The following is a 19,571-nucleotide window of genomic DNA, read 5'->3' as shown; positions in this document are numbered from 1 at the left end:
TCTACACATCAGAGTTATCGGATTCACATGGAATTGTTGTTCAATTTAAATGTTTGAATATGAAATTATTTGTGATGGGATGAAATGTGATTTTAGCTTCTAAAATGTGAGATTTGGGTTTCATAACACCGGGCTCTGCTCAATCAGTGGCCCACCCCTGTGAAGGGACATGGGCTATAAAACTTTTCAAACACGCCCTCCTCTCCCTTCCTATATAAGCCCTTGACAACAATATAACTTCCTGTTCCAAGGATGTAGGACGACGGTCCTATGTCAGAATGGTTCAGATAATAACTACAGAACGAAGCCAACATCAGCGTGAGCTTTGGTTGCGAATGGTATGAACTTTGAACTCTTATTCACTACAGAAGTGATACCTCCTAGCCGTTGAGTTAGCAACAGCAGATGCAAACGAGGGTTAGGAAGGAACAGACAGAGTATCCCGTCTATCACCCAACGATGTTACTACAACGTATCCAATTGACAACCAGAGACATTTTTCTAAGGACTCGGTTGGGCAACACGGCCTTCCATCTACCACCAACCTACCGAAGCGCAGGGTAAATATTTATTGCATTTTCCTTTTCCAAATGGGCGGTAATTTAGAATGCATAAGATACTGTATTTACGATAGCATAGCTTCTTCCCTTTGTTCCTCAGTCTTCCCGCTCTTTCACTCAAACCCAGCCCTTTTCTTTTGTGTAACAAGCTGTCATATCTGTTCCGCCCGCTAGGGACGTTTTCCTTTATGACATCATTTGTAATCAAGTTATGATTTAATTATGTGTATGTATAATTCTGTGTGATTAGTTAGGTATTTAGTAAATAAATAATTATACCCAATTTTGTATTGCTGATTCAACTTATGAGCCAGGGTTTGTGCAGATAACCAAGAATTTACAACTTTCAGATGAGACTGAATTAAGATGACGATTAATATTGACTACTATTGAGGTAAAATATTACTAGGTCTTTAAGAGTTTATTCGGGAAGATAACAGCTTTATAAATATTATTTCGTGGTGCCCGACTTTCTAGTTAATTACATTTATAGCATATCATATCACTTAATCGGCATAGCCAAAGACATGACAATACATATAATTGTATGTATGGGGTACAGAGATGAGGTAGATATTAAAAAATTATGTTAAACACTATTATTGCACACAGAGTGAATCCATGCAATATATTAACATAACATGCAACTTATTAACATAACAAAGTGGTTGAATAGCTATAAACGCAAGACATTTCAGTTTTTCTTAATTTGTAAAAAGTTCTGAAAATATAATTCCCCTTTGACATTATGGGGTATTGAGTGCAGGCCAGTGACGACACAAAATCTCAAATTCAGGCTGTAACACAACAACATTTGGAAAAAGTCAAGGGTTGGGAATACTTTCTGAAAGCACTGGACATACAAAATTGAAGACACACCACATAAACATTGATCCAAACATACACAATTCACCATACACCACTTAATCTTTGAGTCCATCTTCATCCCCATATCAGAAACCAGGTCCTGCTTTGCATCATTATCTTTTCAGGGGTTTACTCAGCTATTCCCAATGGACTTGTGATATTTGAAAAGCGGTTAGGTCAATGATTTGACATGATCTAGTGGTCTCTAGTAACCATGCTTAAGGGATTTGTATCCTCTGAGTGTTACTGCTGGGCTGCACAGCCTTTTCTGTCTCATCAATGATGGAGTTGCCTGCTACATGTGCGGTACATAAAACAGAATGTGATAGAGGGCAAATCAAGCTCTCTCTGTCACTGCAAGTCATCTCCATGACCCAATGAATAATTCAACACACACACCACATCATTCACTCCTTGGCTAAAGCTCTGTAAAGCAATATCCAAAGCAAAGGTGTGTGTGTTTGTGCTTGTGTGCATGTTCAAGAGTGTGCGCACGCGCGCAAGAGAGACTGTGGTAGGGAAAGAAAAATAAAGAAAAATACAGTAAGTGATTGAGACAGTAAGTCGGCAAAGTTAATCCCTATCATGTTAACACAGACTGGAGTTGACATGCAGAGAGGGAAATATAGCTCGGAAGAACAGAGGAGGATCTGAAAAACCACACATTTCACCTGAGGAGACAATATCTGGTTCTGCTGATTGACGGGCCAATGGTCACTGACAACCCCAAACCACAATTTAATAAAGATCTGCCAACCCGTCACTGAGAAGCTCAGTGGTTAAAGCGATTATTCCTCCGTTATGATAACAAAATAAATTAAACCCCCTGATGTAGGAGGAATCATGTTATTGAAATAATGTAATGTGTGGTCGATGAGAACTGTGTGAGCTTGTTATCTGTGTCAGCCAATTGTGACACAATAAAACCTGTAGCTTATGTCCCGTTGAAACTGCTTCCGGCTGCTCACATCACGTGCACCTGTTGCTGAGGTGAGAGATAACGAGGGAAAGGAGCCTTGGCCTAGCCCAGCTAGCAATGAGGAATTTTCCCAGAAGCGGTCCTCTTCCGGGGGGCCAGAACTGATTGAATCGCCCGGGAATTGGGTGTCGGACTTGGCCCGGAATCAAAATTAATGACTGCCCAGAATCAGCCCAAGTACATCGTGCTGTTTTTGACTACCGGAATTCAGCTGACTTTGTCGGCATCCTACCAGAATACCCCCAGAAGCGTCCCAATGCAAATTTAAATAAATGTATACAAAATGTTCATTGTATTTTTTGATCACAGAAACTTTTTGAAAATATAGAAAAATAAATAATGAAATGTTAATTATATAAAGCAGCCAGGGTAATCATCTGCCAGAGAATAGCCGCAATCGAGAGTAGCCCCAATTGGGCCAGATAACTACCACCGGAATTGGCCCGAGCCCCAAGTAATACATTTGGTCCAGATAAGTCACAACGGATTCAGCCCGAGGACAAGTACATTAGAGTGTCTAGTTTTAGAAACAGACGCCTCACAAGTCCTCAACTGGCAGCTTCATTAAATAGTATGCGCAAAACACCAGTCCCAACGTCAACAGTGAAGAGGCGACTCCGGGATGCTGGCCTTCTAGGCAGAGTTGCAAAGAGAAAACCATATTTCAGACTGGCCAATAGAAAGAAAAGATTAAGATGGGCAAAAGAACACGGACACTGGACAGAGGAACTCTGCCTTGAAGACCTATATCCCAGAGTCACCTCTTCACTGTTGACGTTGAGACTGGTGTTTTGTGGGTACTATTTAATGAAGCTGCCACTTGAGGACTTGTGAGGCATCTGTTTCTCAAACTAGACACTCTAATGTACTTGTCCTCTTGCTCAGTTGTGCCACTCAGGAGTGGCCTCCCACTCCTCTTTCTGTTCTGGTTAGAGCCAGTTTGTGCTATTCTGTGAAGAGAGTAGGACACAGTGTTGTATGAGATCTTCAGTTTCTTGGCAATTTCTCGCATTGAATAGACCTAATTTCTCAGAACAAGAATATACTGACAAGTTTCAGAAGAAAGTGCTTTGGTTCTGGCCTTTTTGAGACTGTAATCAAACCCACAAATGCTGATGCTCCAGATACCCAACTCGTCTAAAATTAGGCCACTTTTATTGCATCTTTAATCAGAACAACAGTTCTAATGATCAATTAGCCTTTTAAAATGATAAACTTGGATTAGCTAACACAACGTGCCATTGGAACACAGGAGTGATGGTTGCTGATAATGGGCGTCTGTACGCCTATGTAGATATTCCATAAAAAATCTGCCGTTTCCAGCTACAATAGTAATTTACAACATTAACAATGTCTACACTATGTCTGGTCAATTTGATGTTATTTTAATGGATAAAAAATGTGCTTTTCTTTCAAAAACAAGGACATTTCTAAGTGACACCGAAACATTTGAACAGTAATGTATATGCCCCCAAAAAATTGTATCACTTTGTTGATAGCTTACATTTTCGTTGGCTAAATGAAGTTTGAACTATCTTTTCAATTTTGTGCTATATTTAGTTAGAGATGGGTTAAAAATAGGCCTGTTGAAAAATAAATAGCATTAGTCTATTGCTGTCATTTGTTGGGTTCTGTTAAGCCCTTTTCTTTTCAAAATAAGTAAATATTGTGTTTGCCGCAATATAACCATGAAATGGAAAAACCAAAAAGGTGAGGTGCAAAACTTAATTTAATGCGGTAAGATAATAACCTGTTTGTATTTTCCCTATAAACAATGACTTGACTTTTGCCTACTTTGATATTACCCTAATAAAGTTCACAAACGTTTGTGAAAGTTTGCTGTGGTATGGCTATTATTTGGCTTATAAAGGCCTATAAAGGCAGTGAGCACCAGAGTTCCAAATTACTCCCGACAGTTGAACTTAAGGTAAGGAAGAATGTTTGAGGCCTACCAGTTACTACTTTAATCTAATAATATACTGCTTATCTTTATTTAAAAAATATTCTGATGGAAAATTAACAAATTAGTCTCCTTCTATATGCCTATATCTGTATAGCAGTAGCAGCCTATCTAACAAGTAGCCTACAAAGAAATACATGTCAGTGTCGGGAACATGGCGCTCTATCTTTCTCTCGGTTGCTCTAGTGCTAGACCTAAGCTTCTCTTCCTATATATTTACATTTTAAATATTAATATCATACAGTGGTCCTGTCACGATCGTCGTATGGAGGGGAACAAAGCGCAGCGTGGTGTGAATACATACTTCTTTATTAAATGAAGAACACGAAGAACACAAAGAACACTTAAACAAAAACAACAAAAACAACCAAACGAATATGACGACCGTGACCGCTATATAAACAATGTGCTAACGTGCAACATAACATAGACAATAACCCACGAAATACCCAAAGAAGATGGCTGCCTAAATATGGTTCCCAATCAGAGACAAGGATAAACACCTGCCTCTAACTGAGAACCAATCTAGGCAACTATAGACCTACATAAACACCTAGATGGAAACAACCCCATAAATCTACAAAACCCCTAGACAGTACAAACACTAGGCCTATAGGCCTACAGTATGCATGCAATGACCTGAGGCATTTAGTACTCAAGGTGAGGTGGACAATTATTGTTTTAGGGAAGGAAAAACAATTGAAACAATAGACTATAAAGTTTTGAATATGCTACACATCGAACCACAACAAATATTTGTTTTGTTATTTGTTATAGGCAGTTTTTAAGGACATGTAACTGTGGATCATTTGGCCAATATCACTTGATTATTGAGGGAGTTGGCAGCGCCCGGTCGGGGTTTCTTTCTCTTTCAACTCTCGGATCTGAACGGGTCTCTCAGGTCCGAACCAGCACGGGTCTGTTTGGGTCTTTTTTTCAGAACGAGTCTGATTCTCTTCGGGTACATTCTGAACAGGTCAAAAATAAAATAATTTATGCATATTGGGTCAGGTAAGAAAGCCACGTATCCATTTCAGAACGGTCCAACTTTTTTGACCAGTGAAGACATCTAATGTGCAGTAGCTAGCTATTTCTGAGAAGGAAATAGCATGTCAAGGCCACCTAACTAAAACCATTTTAAATGTGAACTTCAATGGGGTAATGCCAGAGTTGGGATGTCCCAAGGATTCCGGATAGCATGCACCCTCCCAGAATGGGTCCAGATAGACCCTGTGCTTTATGTGCTTTTCTACTGCAACACCCAAAGACACTAATATCCCTGACCCTTTTCTCATGCGTTTGTTTCTTTGTTTAAAACCAGCATCACATAGGCTTAGTGAGCTGTGCATATTCTCTTTTCTGCAAACAATCCCTAAATAGATATGTGAAAACACAACTCATACTTTCAACCATATTGTTCTTTGACATCAGGGCATTTGTGAAACTGTTGTTGTATTATACAGGTGTTGTATGATTTGGCCCTGTCTTCAGTGAGCTCACCTGTTGAGGGGATCCACTACAATGGCTCGGGGGTGAGACATGTCCCCCTCCAGAAGAGTCTTCCTGGTTTGAGAGGCCCTCTCCAGTCTGGCCACACTGATAGTCTTCCTGTAGCCATCATTGGTCCAGTAGAGGTTATTAGCAATCCAGTCCACAGAGATCCCCTCAACATTGTCCAGGTCTGCAAGGTGATGGAACACCAATGTTATTGTTATCTGCCCCTGACATGACGTTCTTTTTTTTCTCAACTGTAAACGGATCCTTTAGAAAGTCTATTAACTGATGCATACAGACAGCGCAACGTTGTTATCATTTTGATGACTAATACCATTCACAGAGATGTATAGCTAAGAAAAATCAATCAAAGTGTTCCTTTAGTCAAGGAGACAGGAGTAAAGATGCTTCATATAAAGCAGGGATGGGAAACTTTGATCGGGGTGGGGTCCACAAAACATCAGAACTCATGATGGGCTGCTGTGGCTCGCGGGTCTGCATAACCACATCCATACCCACACATGCAGTCAGATTCAGGCCCTAGCCTTTTGGGGGCCCTAGGTACAATTTTCTTGGGGGGGCACCTTGCAAACACCCCCCCCCCCCTATTGACAGCGGAGAGTTTTAGAGTTCCTTTCCTGCGATTCTACACATTTTGCCATAGGGTGGAGAGAAATGTTTAGATAGCTGGCTAAACTAACTTACCTATATAAAAAATGTTGGCTGACATGGGCTAATTGAGTGACTGTCACTGACAGAAGGAAGGGAAAGGGGAATACCTAGTCAGTTGTACAACTGAATGCATTCAACTGAAATGTGTCTCCTGCATTTAACCCAACCCCTCTGAATCAGAGAGGTGCGGGGGGCTGCCATAATCGACATCCACATAACAAGAAAAAAACTGCTGATGCACAACTACATTTCGAAATTGCACCTTGTGTATTATATTATTCCTAATTGATCCTTGGGCCTACAAAAGTGTGGCCCATCCCTGATATAAAGTATAATCAAAAATAAACCCACCATCTTTGAGTACCGTTTCCCGGCTGTTCCCATCTATTTTCTGCCGGCCTATGAGGAAACTGGTGGTGTCAGCGAAGTAGATTTGTCCTGACTCTGTGTGGTAGTCGATGGCTCTGGGGTTGACCAGGTCCTCGATCGGGACCATGTGCTCATCACTGGACTTCACATTCATGTCCAGGCCTCGGATGACCCCTGGCCGACCTTTACCATAGAACAGGAAGAGGTCGTTTTTGGGTTCTAGAATGCAAAAAAAGAGAAGGGTTCTTTACTCTTTACTCTACTTATTGTCAGTTAATTGGTGTAATTCTTCAATGCTGCTGATCTCAGAATTAAAGCCTCTAACATTCCACGTTGTCCTAATCTGAGACGGCCAGGCTCATCTATTCTCCTTGATGGGAGAAGTAATCAGTGCTAATGACTGTGTCACCTTCAATCACATTTATGTTGCAAACTGGCATTGCAGTGAGAGGGAGAAAATGGCTAAAGAACACTGAGAAAGCAGTAGTCTTGTGAGCCATAATCAGTGTTTTTGCACGAGCTAGCTTGGCCTGAAATAACTATATGAAAGTCAGGCGAGAGACTAAAAAGCGAATGTTAACTTCTAATGCACAGACATGAACATTATCTCATTTGAAAGGCAAAACTAAGGTAGCTCCACCCAGCACCAGTCACTCTGGGGGTTCTGGGTGGGACCCTAGGGATCCTCCAGGGCTACAAAGAAAGAACCAGACCTCTCCTCACTCTGCCTCTACCCAGGAGACCATACTGCCGTGTGTAAGGCAGACCACACATGCATCACTTCAATTTATCATCCTATGAGGGAGAGTTAGGCTACCCCAAGAGACAATTAAGCATTGTATGAGACCCAGATCACATACCCCATGACTGGCTGCGATGCGGTATGAAGAAGCACAACCATTTAGCACTGAATCTCATTAGGCTAAGGGAAGAGAGAGCCGGTGTCATCAGAATATCTAGCAAAGAGGTATAAATCAAATGTGTCACGGAGGGAGAACAGGGCAAGGCGCTCCGCTACGCCCGATCGAAATACAGTGGACCTCTGATTGTATGATCAATTTGATCTTCTGCTTTTATTGTCAACTACAAAATGTCCATGGATTGATCATCAAGCTAACAAATGCAGACGATCTTAAAACTCCATTGTGGCCATAATGAATCACGACTACTGACAGGTCAATAGTGGGACATCATTTTCAAATGGGCAAGTCTCAACCAGCGTTTGTCTTCATCACTGTCTATCTGACTATCTGAGGCAGTGCGATATACATGGTCCATGTAGAAGAGATCCTCACTAGTGTCAACAGAAAGACCTATACAGTATGCATGACACACATCCTGATATATCTGAGATACTGTATGTGGACAGAAACACTGATGGCAATACAAAATAGGTGTTAAAGTGATAGGACACACTTTTTTAGTTTGAGGGAACTACATTTCATCCTTCGTTCCTTGTTTTTATACAGTGCTTTCAGGAATATAGGATATGTTAATAACATAATGGGATGAGGGACAGATGTGACACTGACTTTTGCAGTATTGTCCGTCGCTCCCCATACTGAAGCCTGTCCGACATCGACAGGTCCTGGACTTGTAGCTACCGCTCAGCAGACAGATGTGGGAGCATCCACCTGGCTTTCCATACAGGTCCGTCTCACACGCATGACTCCTAACTAGAGGATGGGAGGAGTAGGGAAGTCCATTAACGACTCATCAAATATAACTGCAACACAATGATCTGACCGTACATTAAGTGAAGCAGAAAACTCTCAGATTCACAAAACATTTGTCACATGTAGGCTACAGATACATTTGACACCAGCAAATTTGATGCAGAAATCACTGAGCTTGTGCGTCACAAGCACTGCACATTTGACACCAGCAAGCAAGCACATTTAGTACCCTGACAAACATGTCCTTTACCTTTTGGCTGACTGAGTCTGTGGTAAACACGTATTGCTCCTCTGGAACTCCCCAGGCTGGTTAGTGTCCTGGGTTCTGTGGTGTTAAACCGATGGATCTTGAAGATGTCCATGGTATTCCCAATGGAGGGGTCAGAATGAGTGGCATACAAGTAGTTCTCAAAGACAGCTAATCCATGGATGTAGGACACCTGAAACAGAGAAGAACAATACATTGACATGCAACATAAAAAAAGATGAAACCCCGCAAAATAAAAACTTGTATTACACAAAACAACTCTGTGAGCTCCAGGATCTAAGACATGAGAGAACATGTGTGTGTGTTTGTGTATTCCCCAACCTACACAGGGTCATGAAGTGGGCATAACCCTCTGGGAGCATAATATTAATGATAATAATAATAATAGGGTGGGTGCTTAAACACTGAGTGTTCAAAACATTACGAACACCTTCCTAATATTGAGTTGCACTCCCCACTTTTGCCCTCAGAACAGCCTCAATTAGTCAGGTCATGTACTATACAAGGTGTTGAAAGCGTTCCACAGGGATGCTGGCCCATGTTGACTTACAATGCTTCCCACAATTGGGTCAAGTTGGATGGATGTCCTTTGGAGGTGGACCGGTATTGATACACACAGGAAACTGTTGATCTTGAAAAACCCAGCAGCATTGCAGTTCTGGCACCTACTACCATAGCCCATTCTAAGGCACTTAAAAATGTTGTCATGCCCACTAACCCTCTGAATAGCACATATACACAATCAAGGGCTAGGCCCCTTTCTTCTCCATTTCCGCCTGAATGACATGCCCAAAGTAAACTGCCTGTAGTCAGGATATTTTTGATTTAACTAGGCAAGTCAGTTTAGAACAAATTCTTATTTTCAATGACAGCTTAGGAACAGTGGGTTAACTGCCTTGTTCAGGGGTAGAACAACAGATTTTTACCTTGTCAGTTTAGGGATTCGATCTTGCAACCTTCTGGTTACTAGTCCATAGCTCTAACCACTAGGCTACCTGCCGCCCCAATATACATATAATTGGTACCATTGGAAAGAAAACTATTTGAAGTTTGTAGAAATTGTAAAATAGTGTAGGAGAATATAACACAATAGATATGGTAGGAGAAAATCAAAAGAAAAACCAACAGATTTTTTTTTGAGAGACCAAATCAAATCAAATCAAATTTTATTTGTCACATACACATGGTTAGCAGATGTTAATGCGAGTGTAGCGAAATGCTTGTGCTTCTAGTTCCGACAATGCAGTAATAACGAGCAAGTAATCTAACTAACAATTCCAAAAAAAAACTACTGTCATACACAGTGTAAGGGGATAAAGAATATGTACATAAGGATATATGAATGAGTGATGGTACAGAGCAGCATAGGCAAGATACAGTAGATGATATCGAGTACAGTATATACATATGAGATAAGTATGTAAACCAAGTGGCATAGTTAAAGTGGCTAGTGATACATGTATTACATAAGGATGCAGTCGATGATATAGAGTACAGTATCAACGTATGCATATGAGATGAACAATGTAGGGTAAGTAACATTATATAAGGTAGCATTGTTTAAAGTGGCTAGTGATATATTTACATCATTTCCCATCGATTCCCATGATTAAAGTGGCTGGAGTAGAGTCAGTGTCATTGACAGTGTGTTGGCAGTAGCCACTCAATGTTAGTGGTGGCTGTTTAACAGTCTGATGGCCTTGAGATAGAAGCTGTTTTTCAGTCTCTCGGTCCCAGCTTTGATGCACCTGTACTGACCTCGCCTTCTGGATGGCAGCGGGGTGAACAGGCAGTGGCTCGGGTGGTTGATGTCCTTGATGATCTTTATGGCCTTCCTGTAGCATCGGGTGGTGTAGGTGTCCTGGAGGGCAGGTAGTTTGCCCCCGGTGATGCGTTGTGCAGACCTCACTACCCTCTGGAGAGCCTTACGGTTGAGGGCGGTGCAGTTGCCATACCAGGCGGTGATACAGCCCGCCAGGATGCTCTCGATTGTGCATCTGTAGAAGTTTGTGAGTGCTTTTGGTGACAAGCCGAATTTCTTCAGCCTCCTGAGGTTGAAGAGGCGCTGCTGCGCCTTCCTCACGATGCTGTCTGTGTGAGTGGACCAATTCAGTTTGTCTGTGATGTGTATGCCGAGGAACTTAAAACTTGCTACCCTCTCCACTACTGTTCCATCGATGTGGATGGGGGTGTTCCCTCTGCTGTTTCCTGAAGTCCACAATCATCTCCTTAGTTTTGTTGACGTTGAGTGTGAGGTTATTTTCCTGACACCACACTCCGAGGGCCCTCACCTCCTCCCTGTAGGCCGTCTCGTCGTTGTTGGTAATCAAGCCTACCACTGTTGTGTCGTCCGCAAACTTGATGATTGAGTTGGAGGCGTGCATGGCCACGCAGTCGTGGGTGAACAGGGAGTACAGGAGAGGGCTCAGAACGCACCCTTGTGGGGCCCCAGTGTTGAGGATCAGCGGGGAGGAGATGTTGTTGCCTACCCTCACCACCTGGGGCGGCCCGTCAGGAAGTCCAGTACCCAGTTGCACAGGGCGGGGTCGAGACCCAGGGTCTCGAGCTTGATGACGAGCTTGGAGGGTACTATGGTGTTGAATGCCGAGCTGTAGTCGATGAACAGCATTCTCACATAGGTATTCCTCTTGTCCAGATGGGTTAGGGCAGTGTGCAGTGTGGTTGAGATTGCATCGTCTGTGGACCTATTTGGGCGGTAAGCAAATTGGAGTGGGTCAAGGGTGTCAGGTAGGGTGGAGGTGATATGGTCCTTGACTAGTCTCTCAAAGCACTTCATGATGACGGATGTGAGTGCTACGGGGCGGTAGTCGTTTAGCTCAGTTACCTTAGCTTTCTTGGGAACAGGAACAATGGTGGCCCTCTTGAAGCATGTGGGAACAGCAGACTGGTATAGGGATTGATTGAATATGTCCGTAAACACACCGGCCAGCTGGTCTGCGCATGCTCTGAGGGCGCGGCTGGGGATGCCGTCTGGGCCTGCAGCCTTGCGAGGGTTAACACGTTTAAATGTCTTACTCACTTCGGCTGCAGTGAAGGAGAGACCGCATGTTTCCGTTGCAGGCCGTGTCAGTGGCACTGTATTGTCCTCAAAGCGGGCAAAAAGTTATTTAGTCTGCCTGGGAGCAAGACATCCTGGTCCGTGACTGGGCTGGGTTTCTTCCTGTAGTCCGTGATTGACTGTAGACCCTGCCACATACCTCTTGTGTCTGAGCCGTTGAATTGAGATTCTACTTTGTCTCTGTACTGGCGCTTAGCTTGTTTGATAGCCTTGCGGAGGGAATAGCTGCACTGTTTGTATTCAGCCATGTTACCAGACACCTTGCCCTGATTAAAAGCAGTGGTTCGTGCCTTCAGTTTCACACGAATGCTGCCATCAATCCACGGTTTCTGGTTAGGGAATGTTTTAATCGTTGCTATGGGAACGACATCTTCAACGCACGTTCTAATGAACTCGCACACCGTATCAGCGTATTCGTCAATGTTGTTGTCTGACGCAATACGAAACATCTCCCAGTCCACGTGATGGAAGCAGTCTTGGAGTGTGGAGTCAGCTTGGTCGGACCAGCGTTGGACAGACCTCAGCGTGGGAGCTTCTTGTTTTAGTTTCTGTCTGTAGGCAGGGATCAACAAAATGGAGTCGTGATCAGCTTTTCCGAAAGGGGGCGGGGCAGGGCCTTATATGCGTCGCGGAAGTTAGAGTAACAATGATCCAGGGTCTTTCCACCCCTGGTTGCGCAATCGATATGCTGATAAAATTTAGGGAGTCTTGTTTTCAGATTAGCCTTGTTAAAATCCCCAGCTACAATGAATGCAGCCTCCGGATAAATCGTTTCCAGTTTGCAGAGAGTTAAATAAAGTTCGTTCAGAGCCATCGATGTGTCTGCTTGGGGGGGATATATACGGCTGTGATTATAATCGAAGAGAATTCTCTTGGTAGATAATGCGGTCTACATTTGATTGTGAGGAATTCTAAATCAGGTGAACAGAAGGATTTGAGTTCCTGTATGTTTCTTTCATCACACCATGTCACGTTGGCCATAAGACATACGCCCCGCCCCTCTTCTTACCAGAAAGATGTTTGTTTCTGTCGGCGCGATGCGTGGAGAAACCCGCTGGCTGCACCGCTTCGGATTGCGTCTCTCCAGTTAGCCATGTTTCCGTGAAGCAGAGAACGTTACAGTCTCTGATGTCCCTCTGGAATGCTACCCTTGCTCGGATTTCATCAACCTTGTTGTCAAGAGACTGGACATTGGCAAGAAGAATGCTAGGGAGTGGTGCACGATGTGCCCGTCTCCGGAGTCTGACCAGAAGACCGCTTCGTTTCCCTCTTTTTCTGAGTCGGTTTTTTTTTTTTGGTCGCTGCATGTGATCCACTCGGTTACACTGGTTGTAAGGCAGAACACAGGATCCGCGTCGCGAAAAACATATTCTTGGTCGTACTGATGGTGAGTTGACGCTGATCTTATATTCAGTAGTTCTTGTCGGCTGTATGTAAAGAAACCTAAGATGACCTGGGGTACTAGTGTAAGAAATAACACGTAAAAAAACAAAAAACTGCATAGTTTCCTAGGAACGCGAAGCGAGGCGGCCATCTCTGTCGGCGCCGGAAGTACAATGACCATCCTCTTAGAAATAAAAGAGTAAGGTTATATTGAAAATTAGCTCCCTGAATGCAATTCCTATGGCTTCCACAGGGTGTCAGTAATCTATGCTCAAGGTTTCAGGCTTGTGACTTCAAAAACGAATAAGAAATATCAGTTTTAGCAGAAGGACACAGTCTTGGTAAATCGTGTTTATGCGCGCCATGAAGACAGTACGCACCTGCTAAAATCAGTTTCCTATTGAACATACTTCTTTCCGTAAGAAATATATAGTTTGATTACATTTTAGGGTATCTGAGGAGTAAATAGAAACTTATTTTGACTTGTTGAAACAAAGTTTCGGGGTAGATTCTTGGATTCCTTTCTCTGCATGATGAACGAGTGGGTTACTCAAATCGATAGCGCCAACTAAAATGACTTTTTGGGATATAAAGAAGGATTTTATCTAACAAAACGACACTATATGTTATAGCTGGGACCTTTTGGATGACAAGGCAGAGGAAGATTTTCAAAAAGTAAGTGAATATTTAATTGTTATTTGTGAATGTATGAAACCTATGCCAGTGAAAAAATATTTTGATGTGGGGTGTTTTTGCTGTTATGTTTTCGCTGTAATAGCTCCTGTAAATCGGACAGTGAAGTTAGATTAACAAGAATTTAAGCTTTCAGACAATATAAGACACGTACATAAATGTTTAAAATCCATAATATTTATGAATATTTATTAGAACTGCGCACCCTCCAGTTTCACCGGAGGTCCCGCTAGCGCTTGAAGTCGATTTAACAAGTGACATCAAGAAGGGATCCTAGCTTTCACCTAGATTCACCTGATCAATCTATGTCATGGAAAGAGGTTAATGTTCTTAATGGTTTGTACACTCAGTGTATGTGTCGAATTTCACACATATAGAGTGCCTTCGGAAAGTATTCAGACCCCTTGACTTTTTCCATTTTTTGTTCCCATTACAGCCTTATTCTAAAATTGATTAAATACTTTTTGGGATGACAAAGCGGGAAAAAACAGTCTTTTAGAAAATGTAAATGAATAAAAAATAAAAAACAGAAAAACCTTATTTACATAAGTATTCAATTCCTTTGCTATGACACTCGAAATTGAGCTAAGCTGCATCCTGTTTCCATTGATAATGCTTGAGATGTTTCTACAACTTGATTGGAGTCCACCTGTGGTAAATTCAATTGATTGGACATGATTTGGAAAGGCACACACCTGTCTATATAAGGTCCCTCAGTTGACAGTGCATGTCAGAGCAAAAACCATGCCCTGAGGTCTAAGGAATTGCCTGTAGAGCTCTGAGACATGATTGTGTCAAGACACAGATCTGGGGAAGGGTACAAAAACATTAAGGCAGCATCGAAGGTCCCCAAGAACACAGTGGCCTCCATCATTCTTCAATCGAAGAAGTTTGGAACACACCAAGACTTTTCCTAGAGCTGTCTGCCCTGCCAAACTAAGCAATAGGGGGAGAAAGGAGTTGACCAAGAACCCAATGGTCAATCTGGAACCCAATGGTCAAGCGCTAGACTTCGTCTGAGGAGAAGGGAGAACCTTCCAGAAGGACAACCATCTCTGCAGCACTCCACCAATCAGGCCTTTATGGTGGAGTGGCCAGACGGAAGCCGGTAAAAAAAGTAAAAGGCACATGATGGCCCGCTTGGAATTTATCAAAAGGCACCTAAAGACTCTCAGACCATGGGAAAAGAGATGAAAGCAAGATTGAACTCTTTGGCCTGAATGCCAAGTGCCACGTCTGGAGGAAACCTGGCACCATCACTACGGTGAAGCATCATGCTGTGGGGATGTTCTTCAGCGGCAGGGACTGGGAGACTAGCCAGGATCGAGGCACAGATGAACGGAGGAAAGTACAGAGAGATGCTTGATGAAAACCTGCTCCAGAGCGATCAGGACCTCAGACTGGGGCGAAGGTTCACCTTCCAAAAGGACAACGACCCAAAGCACACAGCCAAGAGAACACATGAGTGGATTCGGGACGAGTCTCTGAATGTCCTTGAATGGCCCAGCCAGAGCCCGGACTTGATCCCGATCGAACCTGAAAATAGCTGTCCAGCGTCACTCCCCAACCAACCTGACAAAGCTTGAGAGGATGTGCAGAGAAAAATGGGAGAAACTCCCCAAATACAGGTGTGCCAAGCTTGTAGCGTCATACCCAAGAAGACTCGCTGTTGTAATCACTGCCAGAGGCGCTTCAACAATGTAATGAGTAAAGAGTATGAATACTTATGTTTTTCTATTTTAATACATTTGCAAACATAAAAAAAAAAAAGTTTTTGCTTTGTCATTATGGGGTGTGTGGGTTGACGAGGGGGAAAAACAATTTAATCAATTTTAGAACAAGTCTGTGAGGTAACAAAATGTGGAAAAAGTCAAATTGTTGGAATACTTTCCAAAAGCACTGTACAAAATCAAATCCAATCAAATGTTATTGGTCACATACACTCGTATTTAACATCTGCTTACCATGTGTAACGAAATGCTTATGCTTCTAGTTCCGACAGTGCAGTAATATCTAACAAGTAATCTAACACATTCACAACGACTACCTTATACACACAAATGTAAAGGGACGAATAAGAAGAACTTTCCACCTTCTCCACTATGGTCCCGTCGATGTGGATGGAGGGGTGCTCCTTCTGCTGTTTCATGAAGCCCGGGGGGCCCTCACCTCCTCCCTGTAGGCCGTCTCGTCGTTGTTGGTAATCAAGCCTACCACTATAGTGTTGTCTGCAAACTTAATGATTGAGATGGAGGCGTGTATGGCCACGCAATCGTGGGTGAACAGGGAGTACAGGAGAGGGCTGAGAAAGCACCCTTGTGGGGCTCCAGTGTTGAGGATCAGTGGGGTGGAGATGTTGTTTCCTACCTTCACCACCTGGGGGCGGCCCGTCAGAAAGTCCAGGACACAATTGCACAGGGCGGGGTCGAGACCCAGGGTCTCGAACTTAATGACAAGTTTGGAGGGTACTGTGGTTGTAAATGCTGAGCTGTAATCAATGAACAGCATTATTGCATAGGTGTTCCTCTTGGGATGGGGCAGTGTGCAGTGTCCAGATGGGATAGGGCAGTGTGCAGTGTGATGGCGATTGGGTCATCTGTGGACCTATTCAGGCGGTAAGCAAATTCGAGTGGGTCTATGGTATCAGGTAAGGTGCAGGTGATATGATCCTTGACTAGTCTCTCAAAGCACTTCATGATGACAGAAGTGAATGCTACGGGGTGATAGCCATTTAGTTCAGTTACCTTAACGTTCTTGGGAACAGGAACAATGGTGGCCATCTTGAAGCATGTGGGGAAAGCATACTGGGATAGGGACTGATTGAATATTTCTGTAAACACTCCAGCCAGCTGGTCTGCGCATGCTCTGAGGACGCAGCTAGGGATGCCGTCTGGGTCGGCAGCCTTGTGAGGGTTAACACGTTTAAATGTTTTACTCACGTTGGCCACGGAGAAGGAAAACTCACAGGCTTTGGTAGCTGGCCATGTCAGGCACTGTATTGTTCTCAAAGCGAGCAAAGTAGTTGTTTAATTTGTCTGGGAGCAAGACGTCTATGTCCCCGACGAGGCTGGTTTTCTTTTTGTAATGCGTGATTGAATGTAGACCCTGCAACATACGTCTCATGTTTGAGCCTTTGAATTGCGACTCTACTTTGTCTCTATACTGACGCTTTGCTTGTTTGATTGCCTTGCGGAGGGAATAACTACACTGTTTGTATTACGGTCATGTTTCCATGCACGAATGCTGCCATCAATCCACAGTTTCTAGTTAGGGAAGGTTTTAATACAACATCTACGATGCACTTGCTAATAAACTCGCACACCGACTCTGCGTATAAGTCAATGTTATTGCTTGAGGCTACCGGGAACATATCCCAGTCCATGTGATCGAAGAAATCTTGAAGAGTGGAATCAGATTGGTCAGACCAGCGTTGGATAGACCTGAGCACGGGCGTTTCCTGTTTTAGTTTCTGCCTATAGGATGGGAGCAACAAAATGGAGTCATGGTTCGATTTGCCAAAGGGAGGGTGGGGGAGGGCTTCGTATGTATCGGGGAAGTTAGAGTAGCAATGGTCCAGAAGGCTACCAGCTCGAGTCGCGCATTTGATATGCTGATAGAATTTAGGAAGCTTTGTTCTCAGATTAGCTTTGTTAAAATCCCCAGCTACAATAAATGTAGCCTCAGGATATTTGGTTTCCAGTTTACATAGAGTCCAGTGAAGTTCTTTCAGGGCCGTCAAGGTATCTGCTTGGTGGGGATATACACGGCTGTGAATATAATCGAAAAGAAATCTATTGGGAGACAATGCGGTCGGCATCTTGATTGTAAGGAATTCAGGTCAGGTGAACAAAAGGACTTGAGTTCCTATATGTCCTATATGTTCCTATATGTTGTTATGATTACACCATGAGTCGTTAATCATAAGGCATACACCCCTGCCCTCCTTCTTACCAGAGAGATGTTTGTTTCTGTTAGTGTAATGCATATGAAGAAACCGGGTGGCTGTACCGACTGACAACATATCTCGAGTGAGCCTTGTTTCGGTGAAACAGAGAATGTTACAATCTCTGACGTCTCTCTGGAAGTGATTTCGTCCACATTGTTGTCTAGAGATTGGACATTGGCGAGTAATATGCTCGGAAGCGGTGGATGGTGTGCTCGCCTTCTAAGTCTGACCAGTAGGCCGCTCCGTCTGCCTCTCCTGCGACGACCGAGTTGTTTTGGGTCGGCCTCTGGGATTAGATCCCATGTCCAGGGTGGAGGTCTGAACAAAGGATCCGCTTCGGGAAAGTCGTATTCCTGGTCGTAATGTTGTTAACTTAACGTAGCTTTTATATCCAATAGTTCTTCCCGCCTGTATGTAATAACACTTGAGATTTTCTTGGCTAATAATGTAAGAAATTATACATAAAAATACATTACTATACATTACTGCATACTTTACTAAGGACCTGAAGCTAGGCGACCATCTCTGTGGGTGCCATCTTGCTTGTCATATTCGTCCTCTACAAGTGTGTTTTAATACGTATTTGAAAATTTGATTTTTTTTTTTTTTGCATATCGCAACTCCCGTGAGACACCATCGGAAATGGAGTGTGGGGTCACAGCCAGGATCTGCTATCATCAATGACAAACCCTTAAGGAATTAGGGTTAAATGCCTTTCTCCAGAGCACAGACAGATTTTTCACCTTGTCGCCTTGCCCTCCACGCTACACTTACTATGTCGAAACCCTCCATGTGCGCACACACACACACACGCACACACACACACAGGACAGGGTTGGGTGAGTAGTGTTCACAGGAAGTGAGCCTAAACCCACTGGGCCTCACCTCAACCCTGGGGCGGAAAAACATGTGGCACAAGAAAAACAACAACCAGGAAACTAGTGAACCATCATGTTTTTAGGAACACAGTTTGCTTCTAATATTAATATCAGCCAGTCTATTTCAAGGCTGTGTAATTTTTGGAAGTTTTTGGTAAGTTTTTGGTATTCACTACGTTTATGGTTTATATTTTGGATAATGTTTTTTTTTCATTATTTCAAACATTTTACATGTGAAGGCCACAAGCAGGACCAGAGATAATTACAGACATCTGTGATAATCTGAAATACCCAAAAGGGCCACTAGATGTTTTGTGATAGATAACGTAAAATCCTTCAAAATTCTGGTAGTCTTTTGGTAAACTTTGAAAGTTTCCAGTAATATACCCTCCCTTTGCAACCCTATTTATGACTCAACCTGCATATTGTATTGTATTTTTTGTATTGGGCTGAACCCTGGGGTGTATGAGCTGAAATGTAAATGGAATAAAAAGAAAATGGATTTAGACGCAAGACTACATCTTCTGCCAGTAGAAAAAGTTAAATATGTCTTTCATTTGTCATGGATATGACATGCAGAGGTCTGCTGAGGCCACACATTTACAAACAGAAAGAGGCATCATTATCCTAAGAACACCTGCACACACAATAAGGTGTATTTCATATGCATTGGCCTCTTTCTTTCCCTCCATCATTATAGCCTACAATATGAGTCTCCCTCACACTACAGCAGGTCGCTTTCAAGGA

At 43.1% G+C, this 19,571-nt stretch overlaps 1 protein-coding gene across 1 annotated transcript in view; it reads right to left on the bottom strand.

Moving 5' to 3' along the window:
- Nucleotides 1-19,571, bottom strand: part of lrp1bb (low density lipoprotein receptor-related protein 1Bb) — a gene marked incomplete at its 5' end in the record, with an annotated part of 288,348 nt that overhangs the window by 184,830 nt on the left and 83,947 nt on the right. The window contains 4 exons of the mRNA XM_042319665.1: nt 5,867-6,047; nt 6,884-7,120; nt 8,434-8,577; nt 8,828-9,017. Of these exons, the coding sequence (XP_042175599.1) occupies nt 5,867-6,047; nt 6,884-7,120; nt 8,434-8,577; nt 8,828-9,017 (752 nt within the window). The remainder of the gene's footprint in view (nt 1-5,866; nt 6,048-6,883; nt 7,121-8,433; nt 8,578-8,827; nt 9,018-19,571) is intronic.

This window comes from Oncorhynchus tshawytscha, linkage group LG03, assembly GCF_018296145.1.
Source record: "Oncorhynchus tshawytscha isolate Ot180627B linkage group LG03, Otsh_v2.0, whole genome shotgun sequence".
NCBI classification, from domain to species: domain Eukaryota; kingdom Metazoa; phylum Chordata; class Actinopteri; order Salmoniformes; family Salmonidae; genus Oncorhynchus; species Oncorhynchus tshawytscha.
The sequence above is the reverse complement of the archived record's forward strand: the minus strand, read 5'-3'. Positions and strand labels throughout refer to the sequence as shown.